We start from the raw sequence: 22,023 nt of genomic DNA, 5'->3' as shown, positions 1-22,023 counted from the left end.
AAATTTTAATTCTCAAACATAAATTATAAAGTCTTAAGAAAAAGTAAAATAAAAGTCAAACATATTTGTGAAGGAAGATTTAGAGCTGATTTGTCCTAGGGCAGAGAGGTGGCATGATATCTCTGGCAGATACAATTTAATGCTCCCTGCTTTGAATAGACACAAGCTCACAGGGCACACTTTTAAAAAGCCATTTTTGGTTCAAGTTGATTTAAAAGCACTATGAAGGACTAAGACCTCACCCTAGTTTTTGTCATCTCAGCATCTAGATAATGACAATTCGTGCATAAGCCAGTCACAGATGCATGATTTCAACACATCATTTGTAAGTCTGATTCCCACCTGAGAGAGAGTGCAGGAAACATTGAGCAATGGGCTGAGTATCCACAGGAAGCTGCGGGAAATCTGTTACCTGATCTTCCCAGTTATTTTCTTGGATTGGTCAGCAGAGTGCTGAGTGTTCTGCAGGTGAGGAGCACACTGAAGCACAAAACTCATCCTAAGAAATTTTATTTTTATTTCTCTTACTGTTAGATCTGGTACTGAGAAGTAAGTACACGAAAATAGAGTTAAAGACATGGCTTGGGACTACTAACCAACACCTTTCTCTTAAAATAAGCATTAGGAGGTAGGGAGTGGGGAAAAACTGTTTTTTTCTTAGAAATAAGAATTACAGACTTGAAAATCAGAAGAGCCCATTACACCCACAATACCTAAACATGGGGACCATATGCACCTTTGTCATTGCATAGGCAGCTTGCTATGCCTCAGGGGCTGAGAACTGCTGCTCTTCTCATCTCTGTGTTGGAGCAACTGTGCTGGTAGGAGATGCTCAGCAACCAGATGAGTCTAAACTCATTAAATACCCTGAGCAATTACAACACATGACTGCAGCCATCTTCTCTCACTGCACAAAGCTTATGGAAATACACATAAGTGAAATAAAATTCACATGAAAGGAATTAACAAACAAGGGCAAAACCTGGCAGGACATTTCACACTGCAGAAACTCTTTGAAGACATTGCACAAATTTCTTTTGAAAAAATGAGAAGTGTTATGGAAGTCACTATTGTGCTCTCAGTCTAAGATTATAGAAATGAGATTTAGAAAAGATCAACTAAATTTTCCATTAAAATTATTTCATATCACTAATACCACAGAGCCTGCAGACAGCAAGTGGGATTCTAGCAGGATTCTCCCTATCACTTCTAAATCAAAACAAGCTCTGCACATATAATGGCTGCTTTACCCTCCCTGCAGAGAAAGAGGGTTTTATGATCAAGCTAAAATAGCTGCTGTTTTGTTGGCTTTTTTTTTTTTTAAACTTCTGTTGTTTTTGCAACTGGTTGTTCCTACAGCATTTTAATTTCTGTAAAACACAGAATGCAAGAATCTACATATACACTGCAGCCTCTGGTATTTAGTCTATGGAACACCTCAGGAGTTCTGCAGTAATGGCAATCAGAGTGCTGCTCTCCCCCTGTGCTTTACATCTTCTCTTCCCTAAGTGCTCCAAGCATATGTTTGCCTTTAATGTGTTCTGTTTCTTTGCATTAACAGGCATTTAATAATGAAGGCATTTTTGGTCTTTGCAAACCAGAAATTACAGGAATGGTTTAGAGCAAATTTGTATAGTTTTATAATAAGCCATCAGGATGTAACGAGGAGACTTGTTCTAGTGGGTGTTCATTATGCATCCATCAGAAAGCCAAAGAAACTCCAGTTCTCATCTCTTTTGGAGCATTCCTCCAGTTTCTCCCCCACAACGTTTCTCTTGTTCATGTTTATCAGGGAGGAACTAATTTCTGTCTTTTTTCCTTAAGGATCACAGACCTACAAAGTGCCAAATTTAATCACAAAAGCAGTAGCAGGTTCAGCATCCCTCCTGACAGGTTCTTGTAAATTGAGGAAGGCTGGAGGGAAAGGAAATGTGAAGAATCACAAAAACCTCAAGAGAAGAATTTTGGCCTTTCCTCAGACAGCCGCAGTTCGGTCTTGAGGGAAGAAAAACAGAGGAAGATTTTGGCTTGCAGCAACTCAAGCCCTGCCCCCTACATCAGCCCCTGCTCACTCCGAGTTCCATGAGTCGCACGGATGGCATTTAGCTTCAGAGGACAGAGCAGGGTGAAGCAGCCTGGCCACCAGGGCAGAAATGATGAGCAAAGCAGCCCCTGAGCACCTCCCTGAGACCCTGCACAGGCCCTCACAACTTCACTGAGCAGCACAGGGTCCCCTCACCCATGTCCCCTTGCAGAACCAAGGCCAAACTCCTTTCCTGCCTCTCCTCACACTCTGACCCACACTGCTTGTGTGCAGCATCCTGCCAAGGCAGGGCACCGGGGCAAGAGACCATGGGTTGGTGCCAAGGGAACAGCTCTGGAAAGGCTGAGGCAGAGCAGGTGGAGGGGATAACGTGCCACGAAGGGCTCTGCCTTACCTCATGACAAAGTCTGCTTGATCGATTTGCTTGCCGCAGCCGCTCTTCTTCAGGATCCCGCCGTTTCCCACCACGGAGCACTTCTTCAGTGGCAGCTGGAAGGGAGTAGCCTAGCAACACAAAACAACACCAGTTTTACACAGGAGAAAAACATCCTTGGAGCAGCCACTCCTGGAGAGCCCAGGGAGCTGTTGGGGCTCAGGGCGACAAAGAAAAAGGGAGAATTAGGAGTGAAGGAAAAAAAAGCACAGAAATGAGCTGGTAAGTACACGTAGAACCAGTCTGATCCCCGGTCCCCAAAGCAGGATGCAACAAACGCGATACAGAAGATGATTTTCTACAAAACCAAAACTGCCTGGTCCTGAGGCAGAACTGGCCAAAGGCAGGCAGCTCACAAGCCTTCCAGGCAAGCTGCAAGGACACAGGAGAAACAAGACAACCAGGAAAACAGGACAAACAACCCATGAGAGTGATCCTCCTGAGCTGATATACAACAGACATTTCTGAGGAGGAGAGCAAGGAAGGAACAGGGAATGCTGAGATGACAGAAGTGTGCTGGGAATCTGGAGTCACCCTGGCTCTCTCCATGGCTGTGTTGCTGGGACAGGTCAATCCAGAGCTCCAGGCAAAGATATTTGGAGCTTGACAGCAGCTCCTCAAACAGCCAGATGCCCAGATACATTACAAATTAGTATCAGCATAAATTAAAATTAGAATGGGACCATTTCAGATGAGGAGCTCTTGTAGCTGCTGAACAGGGCATGAAAGTGCAAAGTCAAATGGTCATGGGATCCCATGCACCAGACACAGTAAGGTATTAGATCTGCACATCCTCATTCCAGAGGATCTCAGACTATGGATGGGACATGTTCCTGTCAGCCCCAAGCCTCTTGTGAGCATGGGGCAGCACACAGCACTTCAGAACAGCCCAGCACATGAAAAAGAAAGGTGGTGAAGAGACATGTGAATTTAAAGCAGCGAGATTTAGTTACAGAATGTGATTTGTCTACAAGACAAGAGTTAATATTCTCCTCAAGCACAAACAACTGTGCAGGGATTTTATTTATCACACCTGCCACAGCCTGACTGTGCAGCAGAGACAGGAGTTACTGGCCAGGCCTCAGAGAGCACGGGTGCCAGGAGAGAGGAGGCAGCAGCACAGAACAGCTCTCTCTGGGCGGCCTCACTCACATGTACACAGCAACATCTGCCACGCTCATGTATTCACCAGGCACTGCAATACAGGACGCAGTCCAGAAACAGAGCCAGGACTACAGCACACGCTCCGCGGTTTTTACAACGTATGCCTGCTGCCTTATTTATCTTCTTCCTAGATTTACTTGTTTTGTCTACCTTTCTCTGCAAACTAGACTCTGTTCAGCTTCCATAAAGTCACAACTTGCTTTGTAATGAAAAAACTAACTCTGCCTTAAGATATACTTAAGGAGGAAAGTAAATGTTCGTGTCCTGAGAGCCAGTCATGATAGCACAGCAGAGAAATACTGACTGTGCAGCTGCATTCTTGTCCTGCATCTGCCTTCTCAAGAAGAGTTTTTAACGTAGCAGTTACTGAAGCATATCTTGAGATTCAAAGAACATCCCATCTGTGAGATGACCCTGATCCACTGAGAGCTCGCATTCTCTGTAAAGGCATGGGGGTGGGAAGCAGAGGAAATGCAGACTAGATGTGTTCTATAAATAACAGTACCTTTCCTAAAGATACATCAAAGCTCCCCTCAAGACAGCTGGTTACACAAAGGATGTGCCAAACCACAAAGGCAGCAGACATTAACTCTAGCTTTTAAGGGTAGTGGGCACTGTCACAAATTCTGTGCCTTTAGACCCCCCCAAACACACATTTAGCAGTTGTTAAATGCTTCCAAATTCTGTGAGTTGCGGACAGCCTTTAATAGTGCTTGAGATGACCTGCTGTCCCTCAAGGGAAGCTTATTTCCTGTTCTGCTCAGAGATGACAATGCCAGTTCTCATTTGCCTACATACTTTGGTTTCCAGAAGCTTATGAAGTTCTGATACTCTTGTCCTTTTGTTTATCCTGTGCACAGCCTTGCAGAAAATTCCCACACCAAGGTGAGGTAGTTCTGTTTTATTTTAGTTTGTGCAAAGTAGGGAGCTTGGTGGGAGCCCACACTTTGTGTAAATAGACAATTTCTACATTTTAACAAACAATGGCATCAACACACATTGGTTCCAGATTACACTCATTTGTCATTAATCAAGCCCTAATTTATCACCTATATCTCTTGCTTATCATTCTAATTTCCTCCCCCCCATTACTGCTTAGTCCTGGTGACTTCACTCCTAGTGGCTCTCGTCCAAGTAGGCTATTCATTTCAGAATAGCACTCCCTTTCCCTTCAAACAAAGGGTTAGCGAAGCCTATGAATTTCCACAAGTTTCACAATGCAACTACTCAATCACTCCTGCCAAGGTATAGCTACTGATTAACAACAAAATAATTCCCAAGTTTGGATCACATCTTGGACTAGGCATCCCTTCAGTGAGTCTGAGGCAAAAGAATGAGCTCAGGGCTGGCAGGGTGATGTGAGGAAGCCAAAGGAAAGCAGGAAGGGCAGATTATATCATCATGGTGGGTGTCCCTCTGCCTGACCCGTGCAGATCCACCTGCCCTATGCACAGGGAGGAAAACCAGGCTGGACACAGCTCCTGGTGAAAGCCACCATGCCCACGGACACTTGTGCCTCCCCCAGCACAGCACTGCAGGTTCAGGGCATGGCACAGACACCAGAGCCCACACAGCTCCCTTTAAAGGGACCACGGGCCTCTTTTCCACAGGGGCACCCTGTCACACTGGCTCCAGGCACTGAGCACAGCACGGCTCCATGGCCATCACCATTGCTCCCTTTAAAGGGACCAAGGGCCTCTTTTCCACAGGGGCACCCTGTCACACTGGCTCCAGGCACTGAGCACAGCACGGCTCCATGGCCATCACCATTGCTCCCTTTAAAGGGACCAAGGGCCTCTTTTCCACAAGGGCACCCTGTCACACTGGCTCCAGGCACGGCTCCATGGCCATCACCATTGCTCCCTTTAAAGGGACCAAGGGCCTCTTTTCCACAAGGGCACCCTGTCACACTGGCTCCAGGCACGGCTCCATGGCCATCACCATTGCTCCCTTTAAAGGGACCAAGGGCCTCTTTTCCACAAGGGCACCGTGTCACACTGGCTCCAGCACTGAGCACAGGCACGGCTCCATGGCCATCACCATTGCTCCCTTTAAAATGACCACGGGCCTCCTTTCCACAGGGGCACCCTGTCACACTGGCTCCAGGCACTGAGCCCAGGCACGGCTCCATGGCCATCACCATTGCTCCCTTTAAAGGGACCAAGGGCCTCTTTTCCACAAGGGCACCCTGTCACACTGGCTCCAGGCACGGCTCCATGGCCATCACCATTGCTCCCTTTAAAGGGACCACGGGCCTCTTTTCCACAGGGGCACCCTGTCACACTGGCTCCAGGCACTGAGCACAGCACGGCTCCATGGCCATCACCATTGCTCCCTTTAAAGGGACCACGGGTCTCCTTTCCACAAGGGCACCCTGTCACACTGGCTCCAGGCACGGCTCCATGGCCATCACCATTGCTCCCTTTAAAGGGACCAAGGGCCTCTTTTCCACAAGGGCACCCTGTCACACTGGCTCCAGGCACGGCTCCATGGCCATCACCATTGCTCCCTTTAAAATGACCACGGGCCTCTTTTCCACAAGGGCACCCTGTCACACTGGCTCCAGGCACGGCTCCATGGCCATCACCATTGCTCCCTTTAAAGGGACCAAGGGCCTCTTTTCCACAAGGGCACCCTGTCACACTGGCTCCAGGCACGGCTCCATGGCCATCACCATTGCTCCCTTTAAAGGGACCAAGGGCCTCTTTTCCACAAGGGCACCGTGTCACACTGGCTCCAGCACTGAGCACAGGCACGGCTCCATGGCCATCACCATTGCTCCCTTTAAAATGACCACGGGCCTCCTTTCCACAGGGGCACCCTGTCACACTGGCTCCAGGCACTGAGCCCAGGCACGGCTCCATGGCCATCACCATTGCTCCCTTTAAAGGGACCAAGGGCCTCCTTTCCACAAGGGCACCCTGTCACACTGGCTCCAGGCACTGAGCACAGCACGGTGCAGGGGCAATGCAGAGCCCAAAGGATCAGCTGTCTCTGCTGCCTGGGGACATTCCAGGTGCTCTGGGACGGCTCAGAGCAGAGCCATTCCTCAGGAATGGCTGGGAGAACCCTGCATGTGCCATCTGGCACCTGACTTTGCTGTGTTACTGCTGAGACTGCAGGGACATCCCGGGAGCTCTTTGTCCAAGCAAACACAAAACTGTCTGCTCGCACAAAACTGACACAACTCCTAGACTCAAGTGGTGCCCATAAGCAACTATGAAATATATATACGGCTTTTTTTCCTCTCTCCACAAAGCCTTCTAATGCTTTCCCTCTTTACCTTCCACATGACAACACTTTGCTAGGCAAATTATCAGTTCATAGGTGACAATATGTAAATTCTCACATTAAAGGGACCCAGCTGTCATTTATGCTAAATGATCACAAAAACCACAGCTGTTTTTCTCCTCAGAATTCTAAGCTAGCCTAACAAATGCTGGCTTTAGGCAGCAGAGTTGTAACAAAAGCATTTCCACTAATATTAGCTTCCTGAAACTGTTACTTTCATTGTCAACACATGTTATTTTCTTCATTCATGAAATTTTTATGAATGGCCACAGTCTTGTGGGTGGACTGGAAAAAACCAGCCTCAGTTTATTTCGTATGATAGAGAAAATGTACCAAAACCCCCCCAACTTATCCCCATTATCAAGCAATAATTACCATAGAATTTCAAATACTTTTAAATAGTAACACCTTGCATATTGGAAATAAGCAGGAGGAATTCCCTTGCAAACATAAGTCAAGCACTTCATTAAATGAATTGCATGAGGAATTTTTAAAAAGGTATCTCCCAACAACACCACAGCCAGGAAGGCCCCATTGTCTCCTTTTCCCCTCCTTAAACAATGAAATTCCACTGGCAATCAGTGAAGGTATTCTAGTTCATATTCATGTAAGCAAAGAAGAACCTGCACATCCCCCTGCAAATTCAATGACAAATAAGCACACAGAGCAATGGATTAAAGACTCCCAGTTGAACATGGGACTAATTTAACAAAGCATCTCTCAAGCAATGCACTGATTAGTTTCATCATTCATCTAAGCACAAATAAATCATTGTCATCAGTTAAAAGAACATTACACATAGAAACAAAAAATAATTTTAGATAATGCTACTCTAAATCACTTTGATTTCATTGTTTGGTTGTTAATGCACTAATTTTGTGCCCACTCACTGCCAAAGACTTTAATCAGAAACCAAGTTCTTACTGGAAAAACAGGAAAATCTACAGTATTCAGCCTCTGCTTTAATGCTGAAGACACAAAAACCGTTGAAAATGCTGAGAACATAAATTAGAATAATTTATCTTTTAAATAAGGCTTTTGAATTGGAAAGATGCTGTGATTTTGCTGTCCCTTTTGGGCAGGCAGCATCACGCTGAGGAGGGTGAGGCTGTAGTGAATTCCCCAAGGAGCCAGCTGAACCCTGAGTCCCGGTACCTTTTCAGCTGCCAGGCGCTGCAGGGTGGCAGCGGCTCCTTCTCCAGCGTGCACAGGCCACATTTGGGCTGGTGGCCCTTGGTGCCACCCTCAGAGCTGTGAGACACAGAACTCGGCCACAGAACCCGTCGGCGCCAGGGAAGGTGTGTCCCAACAGGGAAACGGGGGCTCTGCTGCTCCCATGTGCTCCTCTCCAGCCAGGTGCACGAGCCTGGAGCAACGAGTGGCCCCGGGGCAGCGGGGAAACGGGCACGGCCGCGGGGAAACGGGCACGGCTGGGGGGGAAACGGGCACGGGCTGTTCCACTGCCTCACCCCCCTCACAGGAATAAATCCCAAATTCCACATACCTAGTCTAGACCCACTCTCTCTCACTGGAACAGGTGGGACTCCGATTAAAATGTGATTATTACAAGAAGCAATGGTGGCAGTGACCATGAGAGAAGATGAAGAAGACATCCCACATGGAGCTCCCGCTGCCTTCTCCGGCTGATTTTGGCACTGCCAGCTGGTACGTGCTGAAACCTGAAGCTCGGTGTTTGTACCAAAGAGAAGCTGCCCGGGTGGGACAAGCTCCTCTGCAGGTGTCCGTGCCTCAGCCATGACAGCAGCGTCTTTATTCAGCCCTGAGGTGGGATTCACATCCAATATGCAAACTTTGTGCTCCCCACAAATACCTGCTTTAGGCAGTACTGTTTTTCACAAGACTAGAAGCTCAGGAACTATTTACACGTGGATCACTTGAAGGCTAAATGCATTGCAGGGCTGCTGCAGGAAAAGCTCTGCCACCCAAAAGGACCCATGAGCTGAGAGCAGCCACAGCGAAAGAGAGAGAGAACACTTTGCAGCATTATTCACTTAAAGCACGGAGCAGCAGTGACTAAGCTGGCAGTCACTTTTAGTTCCAGCTGCACTTTAAGTGGGAACTTCAAAATGGTGTGAACTTTAACAGCTTTCTACCCAGCATGATGTCACCGCAAGGGAGCACTTGCTTGGAATTAAAAACGTTTCACATTGCTGATGTGACATTTAATTCAATAAAGTCAGCCTCCGTACAGCCAGGGCAGCACAGTGTGGGATTATGGAAAAAATAAACCAAAAAAAGCACATCTGTAGATGGGAATAGACTACTGACTGTACATCATAGACAGTAGTTTAAATAATGAATGCTCTGGCAATGCCAAGGGTATCCTCCCTGACAAGACAAAAATAATAAACGGGTGAGAAATTCCAAAGATCTGCAAGATTTGTGGATCCAAACTTTACAACCTGCAATCCATTAATTAAAAATTATAAAAAGAAAATATCATTTGGTGATATTGTGGGCGTGGGGAGGTTTTCTCTTATTCCAACATTTCCACAGTTGGGAAGCCTCAAGAAGAACTTATGCTGCCTCCTAAATAGCTGCATTTAAATGTTCTGTGGAGTCACCCAGCCCCATGTAAATGGTGGAAGAAGGAAAAGAGCACACAGATTCCTTGAGGAGCAGAGGAATGGTCACACAAGGAATGCCCAGGATCCATACCCTAGTGCCCCTGCTGGCCTCCCTCACTCCCTTCCTGCACTCGTGGGTGCCTCCCCTGAGCGATGCAGGCGCTGCCTCCCACACCACAGGCGCCAGCGGCACAAAGGCACAGCAGCTGCTCCAGCGCTTACTCCCCTGCTGCTCCATCTGCTCCAGGTCTGAGCAGAGGATAAAAAGCTGCCTATCAACCAGGGCTGCGGGAATAAAATGCTCTAAGCCTAAGCCAAAAAAAGTGCACCCAAACCTTTCCAAGTTGTGGCTGTGTGTTGCATGGAAACAAGAATGAACACAAATCATCACTTCTGGGTGGAAAACTACTTTGTTAATGCCATGTAAATCTATTAAACAACACAAGTAGTCATCTTACGATAGTTTAATGAGTTCTCCTGCAGGTCTGGGAAAGCGCAGTATGAACTTCAAGGCAGTTCATCTCCTGCCTTGCAGTGCACAATATCCTGGCTGAGGGAGTTTCTCTCTGCAGGCACACGCTAACTCTCATGCACAAAAGCCTTTGCTAAAGTAAATAACTGTTACATTCCAGGTAGAGAAACGAAGATAAAACCAAATAATGTGACTGCCAAATGACAAAGTCCTCCAAGTCTTGCCTGTACATTCTCCCCCAGTGATTTCAAGATGCGCAGTTTGAGTAGCAAGCAGAAACCAGAAGAGAACAGGGAAAACTGCAGGCTATCTGCTTACTCATGTCTGGTGTAGGAATAAGTAAAGAATGTTGAACTGTTCTCCTGTGGCAGTGTGGGACAGCACATAGCCAGCAAGGGAGATATCTGCAGATTTTGCAAGACCAACTACTGTTCAGGAAAGAACACGGTTTACTTTTCCCAGTTTTACTAAGGGTTTATCAACAATTTCATGTTCCTCAAAATCTTATTAGCAAGACACAGTATATGCAATAAATAAGCCTAGTTTCAGCTTATAAAAAATAAAAAGGGCTGTCAATCCTAATTGCAGAAAGGACAATAACACTTATAGAAACTGATTCCTGAATTCCTGATCCTAGCGATATGAATATGCAGATACAGCAAAGGTAATTAATCAACTTACACAGGCATCAGAATATGGATTTAGATATCATGGGAGGTATCAAAGCAGCAACACACTTCCGTTTTGACAAGTTCAGACAATGAGCCTCTACAAGGAAAAGATCCTCTCATCAACAAATGAGCCTTGCCTTCCTGTTACCTTTGAACAACTCAGATGAATCACTGACATCTTTTGAGATTCACTGGTTACAAAGCCAAGTAGCAAGGACTGAGCTGTCCAGGAAATTTGAGCAGAGTTTAAACACTGAGATTGGTTTCTCAGCAGCATGGAAACACTGCTGATGTTAGTACTTGTACACTTCCATTTTTTTCTCCTCTATTAATGAGAAAAAATAAGCCTCTTAAGAAAATTTCACCTATCTTATTGATAAGGAGGCAAAACATAACTTGTAAGACAAATTTCAGCCCTTGAAAACTGCAAATTTCACAACAGATGTGGAGGTTAATTAACAACGTATCAGCCTGCATCTCACACCTTTATTCTACCCCTCATGCGGAAGCACATGATCTGGCTGATGTAACCAACAGGACATGAAAAGCTGACACAAAGGCGCGAAAAGCAAATAGCAGAGAACAACAGAGACCTTCAAGGACTGCCCATCAGGCAGTGGTGCAGGTCTGCATGTACAGCACTCTGTTCAGGCCAGTCTTTCTGCAGAGCAGCAGAGCCAAGGTTAAAAGCCCTTGCTGGGAAGTCAGAAAGGACGGCAGCAGCATCAAAGGATTCACACATCATGAGTGCCTACCAACGTGCTTAAAAAGCCATGTTTACCAAATAAGGAAGCAATTAGAGGCAAGTGCAGTGCCATTAATGTCATCTCTAAAGGTTATGAAAACAGAAGTCTAGAAGGCCAAGGAGGTAAAGGAGAATAACTACTGAAATTACAGAACCAATGAAGCTTCCATTAGCAATTTATTTTTCTGGTAATGAAAACTGAACTCCTTAAAATGTATTATCACATAGGGGGACGAGAATAATTAATGAATAGCTTATCATGACTGATTTGAATGAACAGCAGTCACTTCTACATCAATAATAAAACACTTAGCAACATAAGATTAAGTGGGGGAAAGTGCTTTTTCATTATATAAGGATCAGAAAATGTCACTTTTTTGCCAGCTTATGTGAAGCCTTGTCCAGAGAAGAGCAACAGAGCTGGGGAAGGGTCTGGAGCACAAGTCCTGTGCGGAGCAGCTGAGGGAGCTGGGGATGCTTACCCTGGAGAAAAGGAGGCTCAGGGGAACCTTCTCACTCTCCACAAGTACTGAAAGCAGGATGCAGCTGGGGGGGGTCAGGCTCTGCCCCCAGGTAATGCAGGATGCAGCTGGGGGGGGGGGGGGGGGTCAGGCTCTGCCCCCAGGTAATGCAGGATGCAGCTGGGGGGGTCAGGCTCTGCCCCCAGGTAATGCAGGATGCAGCTGGGGGGGGGGGGGGGGTCAGGCTCTGCCCCCAGGTAATGCAGGATGCAGCTGGGGGGGGGGGGGGTCAGGCTCTGCCCCCAGGTAATGCAGGATGCAGCCAGGTGGGGGTCAGGCTCTGCCCCCAGGTAATGCAGGATGCAGCTGGGGGGGGTCAGGCTCTGCCCCCAGGTAATGCAGGATGCAGCCAGGTGGGGGTCAGGCTCTGCTCCCAGGTAATGCAGGATGCAGCTGGGGGGGGTCAGGCTCTGCCCCCAGGTAATGCAGGATGCAGCCAGGTGGGGGTCAGGCTCTGCTCCCAGGTAATGCAGGATGCAGCTGGGGGGGGTCAGGCTCTGCCCCCAGGTAATGCAGGATGCAGCCAGGTGGGGGTCAGGCTCTGCTCCCAGGTAATGCAGGATGCAGCTGGGGGGGGTCAGGCTCTGCCCCCAGGTAATGCAGGATGCAGCTGGGGGGGTCAGGCTCTGCTCCCAGGTAATGCAGGATGCAGCCAGGTGGGGGTCAGGCTCTGCCCCCAGGTAATGAGCTACAGCACAAGAGGAAGTGGCCTCAAGCTGTGCCAGGGAGGGTTCAGGCTGCCATCAGGATGAATTTCTCCACTGAAGGGTTGGCCAGGAACCAGAATGGGCTGCCCAGGCAGGTGGGGCAATCACCATCCTTGGGAGTGCTCAGGAAACACTGGGATGTGGCACTCAGTACTCTAGTCTAGTTGAGAACATGGGAATCATTCAAAGATTGGAATCAAGGCTCCTGGAGGTCTTGTCCAACCTAAACGACCCTGTGATTCTGTGAAAATACTCTGGGGCTCACTCCCGTACTGAGAGTGCAGCCAGACAGGGAGGCCAGGCCTGAGGGGCCCAACCCAAACCACGACAGCTCAATTACACATTAGGATCTGAAATCTGACCTCACATAAAGAAAGGCCTCTCCTCGCCGACTCGGTGATTCCCTCGCTTTCGGCACCAGAGAATTCAGAGAACCCCGCGCACCTCCTGCTGCAGCCGGGCGATCCCCGTGTGTGCGGTTTGTGGGTGCAGAACCCTGGACAGCGCCGGGACCCGCCGGGCCCGGCCCGCCCTCAGCCGCGGGGACGGCGGCGCTCAGCGAAGAGCCCTCAGCCAGGCGGGGCCGCATCCCCGAACAAAGGGCCTGAAACAAACTCTCTGCACCCTGGAGAACACAACAAACACCTTCAGTAAACTGCAGCTCCCCTCTGCCAGGGGTGACTGCATCCCTGAACAACGGGCCTGAAACAAACCCTCTGCCCCAGGCTGCACCCTGGAGAACGCAACGAACAGTTCCAATTAACTGCAACTCCCTTCTGCCAGCTGAACAAACAGCCATGGAAATGAAGTTCCAGATGGAATTCCTCCACAGAAAGGTGGCTAAGCATTGGAATGGACTGCCAAGGAGGTGGTGGAGTCACCATCCCTGGAGGTGTCATGAAATGACCCAGTGCTATGCTTTAATTGACAAGGGGGTGATTGGTCAAAGGTTGGACTTGATGACCTTGGAAGTCTTTTCCAACCTTAGTGATTCTATGGTTCTGTGAAATCACAGTAGCTGCTAGGACACCATATTATTTTGTTATTTTTAAGGTATTGTCAGACCCAGCAAGTATGTTTTGAGCTTCCTATCAAGCTAAAACCAATCTTATTTTTCACTTAAAGCAATTCCCAAACCTGCTGCAAATGCAGGGCAAATTAATGAACACCCAGAGCAGCAGGAAGCTGATAACAGCATGGGAATGGATGGAATACTCCCTGAGTAATAAGCACTACCTGACAGCAAGCTACCTAAGCCCAGAGCCTTTCCCTCCACTTTGCTTTTGGGGCCTCCTTCAGCCGCAGTTTAATGGCTAGGCTGAGGAGGGACAGCTTCTATCTGCAAACATTTGAGCCTTGTGACCTGGAAGAGGATGGGGTAAAGGAGCAAACAGCTTGCAGTGCACCAGCAGGAGTCCCTGAGCCCCAGCAGGGATGAGAGGCTGGCAATTAGGCTCATGCTGAACCCACTCTCAGTACCTGCTAACACAGAACAGTAACACACACACGATGGCTGCATTTCCAAAGACATCCCTAGGCCAGACTTGTTTCTGTGGCTGAGAAAATTACTCCATTCTGCCTCTTATACTCACTCTGCTGCTTTACTTCTCATCCTGTTACCAAGATATGTAATACAAGAATTGTCATCATCTTTCACCTTTTGAAAACTGAGTTGTTTGACTTTGATACTCCCCAAAATTAAGCTTCTACATTTCCTTTTAGTTTTCTTTATTCACGCGATGGATCTCATGGAGGACAGCACAGGTTGGTTGCTGGCTTTTGATAAGAGATGTATAAAGTCATAGAATGGCCTGGGCTGGAAGGGACCTTAAAAGGTCATCTTATTTCAACACCTTCCACTCTCCCAGGTTGCTGAGAGCCCCATCCAACCTGGCTTTGAACTCTTCCGGGGATGGGGCAGCCACGGCTTCTCTGGGCACCCTCTGCCAGGGCCTCTCCAGCCTCAGAGTGAGGACTTTGTTCCCAACATCCAATGTAAACCTACTCTCTGTTAGCTGGAAGCCATTCCCTCCTGGCCTGTCACTGCATGTAACTGTGCCCTCTGGTTTCATCTTCCCACAGCATCTCTAATTTGTTTTTTAGAGTTCTCCAAGTCAATTAAAGAGATACATTCAAGTGTTGTTGCTCTCATAGATAGCCTTTAAAGGGCAGGCAAAAATGACTGAAAAATGACTTTATGAATGCTATACAATATATTCTTTCTCAATTATGTCCATCCAAAAAAAAAAAAAAAAAATCACACAGAGAAAATGTTTCTCCCCTAGGTATAGAATCTCTTATAATATGATCTGTAATTAGAAAGTCAGATTAGGCTCTTTCTTTTTTGCATCACTAGTAAATATTATACACAAGCAGACCACCTAGGCCTTCCACTTTTGTCTTGGTCCTCTGACAATGCCATTCATGACAGCTAGAAATGGCAGATATTCAACCATCCCACTGATAACCAAGTCTGCAACAGTATTGTGTACTTTTCCCCCCAGTAAATAAGATTTTAGTGACTCTAGAATATGCAGAATAAACAGATTCCTTTTAACAGCATCCCCCTTGTAGTGTTACTTGCATTTTCCTACCTTTCAACATAGACCTGTACTCTTCTCACCACAAACAAATGTGACTCTTGGACTGCCAGAGCCTACATATCCTCTTCTTTTCCATTCAGCTTCTCCTTTTTGTCAGCAAAGCAATGGCACATTTGGGTAATTCATGTCAGTTAAATCCCAAAGAAAACCTTACCAGAACTATTGAGTTTCATTGAGCTTTTGTATGAAAATCTTGGAGGCCTGTGAAGTTTGTTATCTTTCATAAATCAAATCCAGATTCAATGGAAAAGTTTATGTATATTAATAAATTAATGGCCTTCATTTTTCATTCATGAGATAGTTTAGTGGCACAGCCTCCACTTAAGCAGTGAGAATTTTCAAGGTTTCATTAAGCCTGAGGAGGACACTTGTAGACACAACTGACTGGCAGACTCTGCACTCCAAATATTCCAGTGAAGAGGAGGTTGTTTTACAGCACTTTGCTAAAGATAAATTAGCAATGATTCTACATCAGAATTCAAAATGGGCAAGTCTTTCACAGCGAGTTTGGCAAAGTGGTGGGTCACAGGCTACACTGTTTTGTTTAAATCACTTCTCCCACTCCTACTTAAAATTCAGCCATCCCCACTCAATACAGCAAAGCAATCTCAGCAGAGCCGCAGTGAACTTGCAGAAATTCCTGTGTACCAGGACTCCCCACAGAACAAGCACAATCCCCACGTGTTTCAGAGCAGGAGCTCCACTCTGGGTGCAAATGAAACACTTCCTCGGGAATTTCCCTCTCCAGCCTCAGACCCTGAATGCCCCTCATCCCAGGGCGTGGACCAGGAACAGCTCCTCACAGTTTGGTATAAAGGTGAGAAAATCCCCCTTCCAAGGGCGTTGCACAGGAGCATGCAAGGTTTCAGGCAGCCAGCACATCTCCCTTTCTCCCAGCTGCCACACACAACCCATTCCAAGGATGAAGGCACACAGGCAGGCAGACAAAAGAAAGGGTTTTTGTCTGGCTGCCTGTGTCAGAACAGCTTGCTCTGAAGGACAGACCTCTAAGGCAAAGCTCACACCATAGTTAGATAAAACCCCCCAACATGAAGCATGTGTTCATATGAAGATATACCAAGCCCTAACATGGAGAGATTTCAACAGAGAATTCCTTGGTAGACAGAATATTTTCAGTTACTTCCAAATTCCTGAATTGTATATTCCTATGTATCACACAAATAGACCTACAAAGAGAGGCCACAGCAACAAAAGTGCAATTAGACACCATACCATCAGGGAATAAGCAATAAACAGAGAAAGCAACGATCTCCAAATATGAATGAAAAAATACTGCCATGATTTTGTAATAAATTTATGAGAAGAGCAAGTGCTCAGTGCTGACCCAGCAGATGAGGTAATTGCCTAGACAGCTGATTGGACAACCCTGAATTCATTTTCTCTAAACACTGTTGTAATTTATATCCATTTTCACAGCCACAGCAGTGCCTTAAAGAACCCAAAGCACAAGGATAAAGCTCAGTCATTGAATTTACAGCGCAAGCAGTTGTGAGGACAGAAATTAAAATTATTTTCTCCATAAAAATCTGTAATTTCTACAGTGAATTTTAAATTTGAGCTATTCTATGTATGAATTTCAAACAGAGGATAACTTGGGCTGGCATTTCTCAGCACTCTGATTGCAGTCCAGATGTGTGGTATGTGTAATTTGTTTTGATTGTTCACAGCTTTCCAGGATTTGGCCTGGGATCTGATCTCCCAGCAGCCTTTCCATGGCACTCTAAGCACAGAACTCCAAACCCCAGAGAACCTGCAGGCTGCAACGCAGCCTCGACTGCATCTGCTTTGTTTCCTGCTCCTTCCCCCAAATCCAAGTTTCTCTCCTCCATCCAAATGAAACTACTGCAAGTCCCAAGAGAGTGGGAAGAATATTAAAGTACAGCATAAATTGCTCTTAACACACCAGCAAAGACAAAAACAATTTTCACTCAGCTCATCATTTTTGCAGAGACAGCTTTTTTATCCCTCAAATAAGTAGCTAGACATCCACCGAAGGCAAAACAAAGATGTGGCAATCAAAAGACAAATTCTGCAGTAAAACCTGTGGTTTTTGAATTTACTCTTTCTGACAGGAATTTGGAATGCACTCACTGCAAGTTAAGTGGTAGTTAGGCATATGTTAGTGAAAGGAAGAAGACTCTGAAAGCTTCATTTCAGAGAAAATGTTTCTTGAAAGACTATGAATTCTGGTGGCAAGGCTACTTATCAAAGCCAAATGCACATCTTTCACATTTTTACAAGGTGTACTGCATTTAGTTTCTTTGGAAACACAACAGGGCATTAACATATTTGCCAGGAGAAACTTCCTAAGTTTCCTAAGTACAGGGAAAAGGGCTATGAAGTGACTGACTTGGATTGCTGCCAAGTCAGCAATCCTGCACAACTTATGTTTTCCGTATTTACTCAAGTTTTAAGGAGATTTCAAAAAGGAACCCCACCTGACCCACTAACAAGATATTTAACAAAATAATTTTCCAGGGTTCCAAAACCCTGCTCTGCAGAGCATTAAAATATCAAATTGACTTGAAAACTCCACAGACAAATGTAATCCCAACATGCTGATTGAGAATGGAACCAGGGTATTTCTGTGATCGGAAAATATCAAAACAGCACAAAGAAACAAATGGAGGGAGTAAAGGAAAACATAATAACAGAATAATTTAGGATGGAAAAGACCTCCAAAGTCATCAAGTGCAACCTTTGAGCTGTCACCAACTTGTTAACTAACCCAGGGCACTGAGTGCCACATCCAGCTGTTTCTTGAACACCTCCAGGGCTGTCACTCCACCATGCTCTTCACCATCTGAGGTCCTCTCACCACTACATTTTACTGGGTAAGACTAGAAGCAGCTGCGGCTTAGATCAGGCAAATTCAGCACGTACCAAAACCTCACAGAGGCATTTTAAATCCCAAAGAACTGTGCACTCTTTCCTTCAGCTGCGGCAAACCACACAAATGACGCCCATCCTATAACCCAGTTCCACTGGAGTTCTGCTCTAGGTTACAGAGTCACAGCCTGGCTGAGTAAGGATCCCTGCATGACAAAACAACCTAATCCCTAGGTTACAGAGTCACCTGGTACCACCTCCCTGCACAAGAGACAAAGTGTCTCCTATGAGAACTTGTGTAATCAAGACCTCAGTGAGGTCTCTTGGCAAATCAGGCTTGATTTTGATCTGTTATATTGTCATCTCCGTGGAGAAGTAAGGGTAGCAGAGTCATGCAGAACCTTAGCCCCTGACAAATGTATGACAAAAACCCAATTAAGCTGGTGACACTATTTAGGAGCAGGGCAACTTACATTCCAGCCTGCTTTTCTGCAGCTGGGGATGCTCTGAAGGAACACAAATATAGCTCATCAGTGGGAAGATAAAACCAAGTAGGGTATGAAAGAAGCAGCTCTGCTGAATAACAAGGGCAGCATTTTTGCTAGCTCACAGATCTGTAAATATCTGTGCCTGACATGACAGAGCTGCTCCAGCAGATCCCCTCAGAGCCACCAGAGCAGAGTGGGCACAGCCACCACACTGGGGTCCCTGCCAGGCCCAGTGGCCTTTCAGGTCACCTTACCCTGGGCAAATATCACCCTCAACCACAGCTGGCAGAGAGAACCAAGTGCACTGTTCCATAAAGCCAGCAGTGCTCACAGGAAGGGGAAAGGAAAGAGAAAATATAGCAGGGACATAGTTATTAACATGCATTTTACAAACCAAATGAGTGTGAAAATCAAGTTTACATGGTTAGCAAGAGTAATATTGCATGGAGGTAACTGGCATATCAAACTCCAGAGCACAGGAAAAATGGAAAGAAGGTCCAAAAGCTAATGTTTAAAAGAATAAAACCAAGTACTATATCTTGCATAGCTAATTACTGTGAATGAGGAGTTCCTTGCAGGATCAAAATGCTAATAATGAAACAAGCAAGAAGGATCTAATTTACATTAGAGTAGACCCATGCTGAACACTTTCTAACTTTGCCTCTGCATTTTTTACCTCTGATGAACAAAGACCCTTTGAAAGCATAAAAAGCGAGTTTCTGGTCTACTTGGAAACGTTATTTATTTTGTAGGCTTCACATAACAGCAGGTTTCAGAAAAGTACTCAGCCTTACAAGTGCTCAGTGGGAGCACATATCAAACCTGAGAGGGAAACCAACATTGCTAATTATCACTAGACAGGGTTTTTCTACAACTTCCTTGTCTCTCAGAGGGTCTGCTCTCAAACAAGCAGATATTTGACACTAAATTCACAAAACACAGGGACTACCTTGGCTCCATGACAACAATCTGGTGGAAATGCACACCTGAACATGGCAGTATCTGATCATATTTCAAGAGAATGCTGCAGAAAATAATATAGAATCAGAACTCACCTTAAAGACTGAGTTCCAACCCCACTGCCATGGGCAGGGACACTGTCCACTAGACCAGGAGCCCCATCCTTAAACAGTTCCAGGGATGAGATATGCAGAACTCGCCTGTTTCAGTACCTCACCTCCCTCATGGTAAAGAATTTTCCCTCATATCCCATCCAAACCCACTCTCTGTCAGTGTGAAGCCATTCCCCAGGCCCTGTAAATGTCTCTCTGCCCCTCTGTTGTAGGCTCCCTTCAGGCACTGCAAGGCCACCATGCGGTCACCCCAAAGGCTGAACAATCCCATTTTCCCTGCTTTGCTCCCAGCAGAGCTGCTCCATCCCTGTAATCAAGTCTGGACTCACTCCAACAGGTCCCTGGCCGTGAAGGAATCCTCCTTCAGTCAGACTAGACAAAGAGAGCTCATTCACCACATAAAACAATGGCTAATCAAGGCTGAGAAACTGGGGAAAACGAAAAAGAAGGTAATTATTTGTTGTGCAAGAAGCCACATAATACCAAAATTATGAGTTCTTAGCAGAGTTGCACTCAGCAAAAGGTTACGGGGCTAAATCCTGGCTGCGCTGAAGTCAGCTGAACACTTCTGTTGACTCAGAAGTAACCAGGCTTCACTTCCCGTTTTACCACAAACTTTATTACTCACTTGGCCACCACAGCTCCTTCTGTATTCATACACTGGCCAGAGTATCACAGGGGCTCTCCAGGTCTCTTCCTTTTTTTTTTGTTCTTTGTGTGAAGGAAAATAAATAGTGGTCCAGCATCTCTATTTGTTTACTGTGAGGGAAAAGGGGATTTTGCAACATTTCTTCCCCACAAACTCTACCGGAAGAAGCCCTTATTTTCATTTTCTCCAGAGGTCCTCAGGCATAGATTTACCTGTGCAGTAACACCATGCATTGAATGTGAATGACCATGAGGTGCCTGAGGAAATTGCTACAAAGGCATCATACTCAGACAAGAATTATTTCTCTTTGGCTTTCTCATTGTGACTGGCAGAATGCTGGGTCAGAGAACAGATCTCTGCAGCCTTTGCTTTTATTGTCTTCCTGCACCTCAACTGTCTCCTATTGAGCCCAGTCCCAACACTTAAATTTGCAGCATTGCTCCACAGTACCAAGCCACACTGTGATCAGCAACACTAAACACAACCTTGTTCAAGCAGAAAGGTGACATTAAGCTCTGCTTTGGAGTATTTGGTCCTGATGTGCTGTACCAATCCAAAGGATAAATCTGAGAATGTATTTATGAGGGCACCACGCAGTTAATTGGCACATATTTTCCTTACAGACCACCAGAAAAACAAAAACATTCAGAAGTTTAAAAAAACCCCAACTATTTGAGTAAAAGACTTGTGGTTGTTCAGCCTAGAGAAGAAGACTGTGGGGAGACTTGATAGCAGTCATTTGTGGAAAAGAGAAGAAAAAAAAACATCTCTTAACTTATAGCCAAGGGGAATTTCAAGTTAGATGTCAGGAAATGTATTCTGTGCATAAGGCCAGCAATTCACTAGACTGGACAGCCTAGTGGGCTGTGGAATTTCCATGAAGAAGCTGTAAAAATTATTAGATAAATATTTCTGAAAAACAGGAAAGATGGGAGACTTAGATTAGAGGTTAAAATACATGGATCCTGGCAGAGGCTGCCCAGAGCAGCTGTGGCTGCCCAGAGCAGCTGTGGCTGCCCTGGCTCCCTGTCAGTGCCCAGGGCCAGGCTGGATGGGCTCTGAGCAGCCAGCTCTGGTGGGAGGTGTCCCTGCCCCTGGGGCACGAGGTGATTGTTAAGGTCCCTTCCAGCCCAAAGCATTGCAGTGTGCTGGCAGAGCTCTCTGGGCATCCCCTGCAGCCACTGGCCTGGCACAGCTGGCACTGAGGTGCCCCCATGAACTGCTGCTGCCTGGTGTCTGGGGGCATCCCTGCCTCGTTCCTGGGGCTTGGCACTGGCCAGACGGGCACCCACAGCAGCCACTCCCTCGCCCTCCCCTGCCACAGCTGGGCAAGGAGAGAAAACATCACTGAAGGGTCCACGAGCTGAGCTGAAGCCATGGCCTCGGGCTTCAAACCATCTGCAAAGCCAGCTAGGCTTTTATGAAACCTGCTCTTCTCCACAGCACACCCAGACTGGCACTGCCACCTGCCCCCAGCCCCAAATGCCCACAGCTGGCAGAAATCTCTAGGACAGGCTTTGAAAAAGAAATTACAGAAGAAGAAGGGGAAAAAAGGACACCATTTCTGCACTGAAAAGAACTATTTCTTTGTGCTGTTGGGATTCACAGCTACATTACACAAGTCCAGATTTACTGGGCCATTAAATGTCAAATATTGGCTCTGTCCACAGCAGTGCTTTCAGTTTCCTTGCCTTTGCCTGGCGCTGCAGACTAACCCTTGGCCA

The 22,023-nt window shown here is 46.5% G+C and overlaps 1 protein-coding gene across 1 annotated transcript in view; it reads right to left on the bottom strand.

Annotated features, from left to right (window-relative positions):
- The window catches only part of ST8SIA1 (ST8 alpha-N-acetyl-neuraminide alpha-2,8-sialyltransferase 1), a 95,684-nt gene that overhangs the window by 42,618 nt on the left and 31,043 nt on the right, over positions 1 to 22,023 (bottom strand). Inside the window, exon 3 of the mRNA XM_058022099.1 lies at positions 2,439 to 2,548. Within this exon, the coding sequence (XP_057878082.1) occupies positions 2,439 to 2,548 (110 nt within the window). The remainder of the gene's footprint in view (positions 1 to 2,438; positions 2,549 to 22,023) is intronic.

The sequence above is a fragment of the Melospiza georgiana genome, chromosome 4, assembly GCF_028018845.1.
Source record: "Melospiza georgiana isolate bMelGeo1 chromosome 4, bMelGeo1.pri, whole genome shotgun sequence".
In the NCBI taxonomy this organism is placed as follows: domain Eukaryota; kingdom Metazoa; phylum Chordata; class Aves; order Passeriformes; family Passerellidae; genus Melospiza; species Melospiza georgiana.
This window is presented reverse-complemented; position numbering and strand designations above follow the sequence as displayed.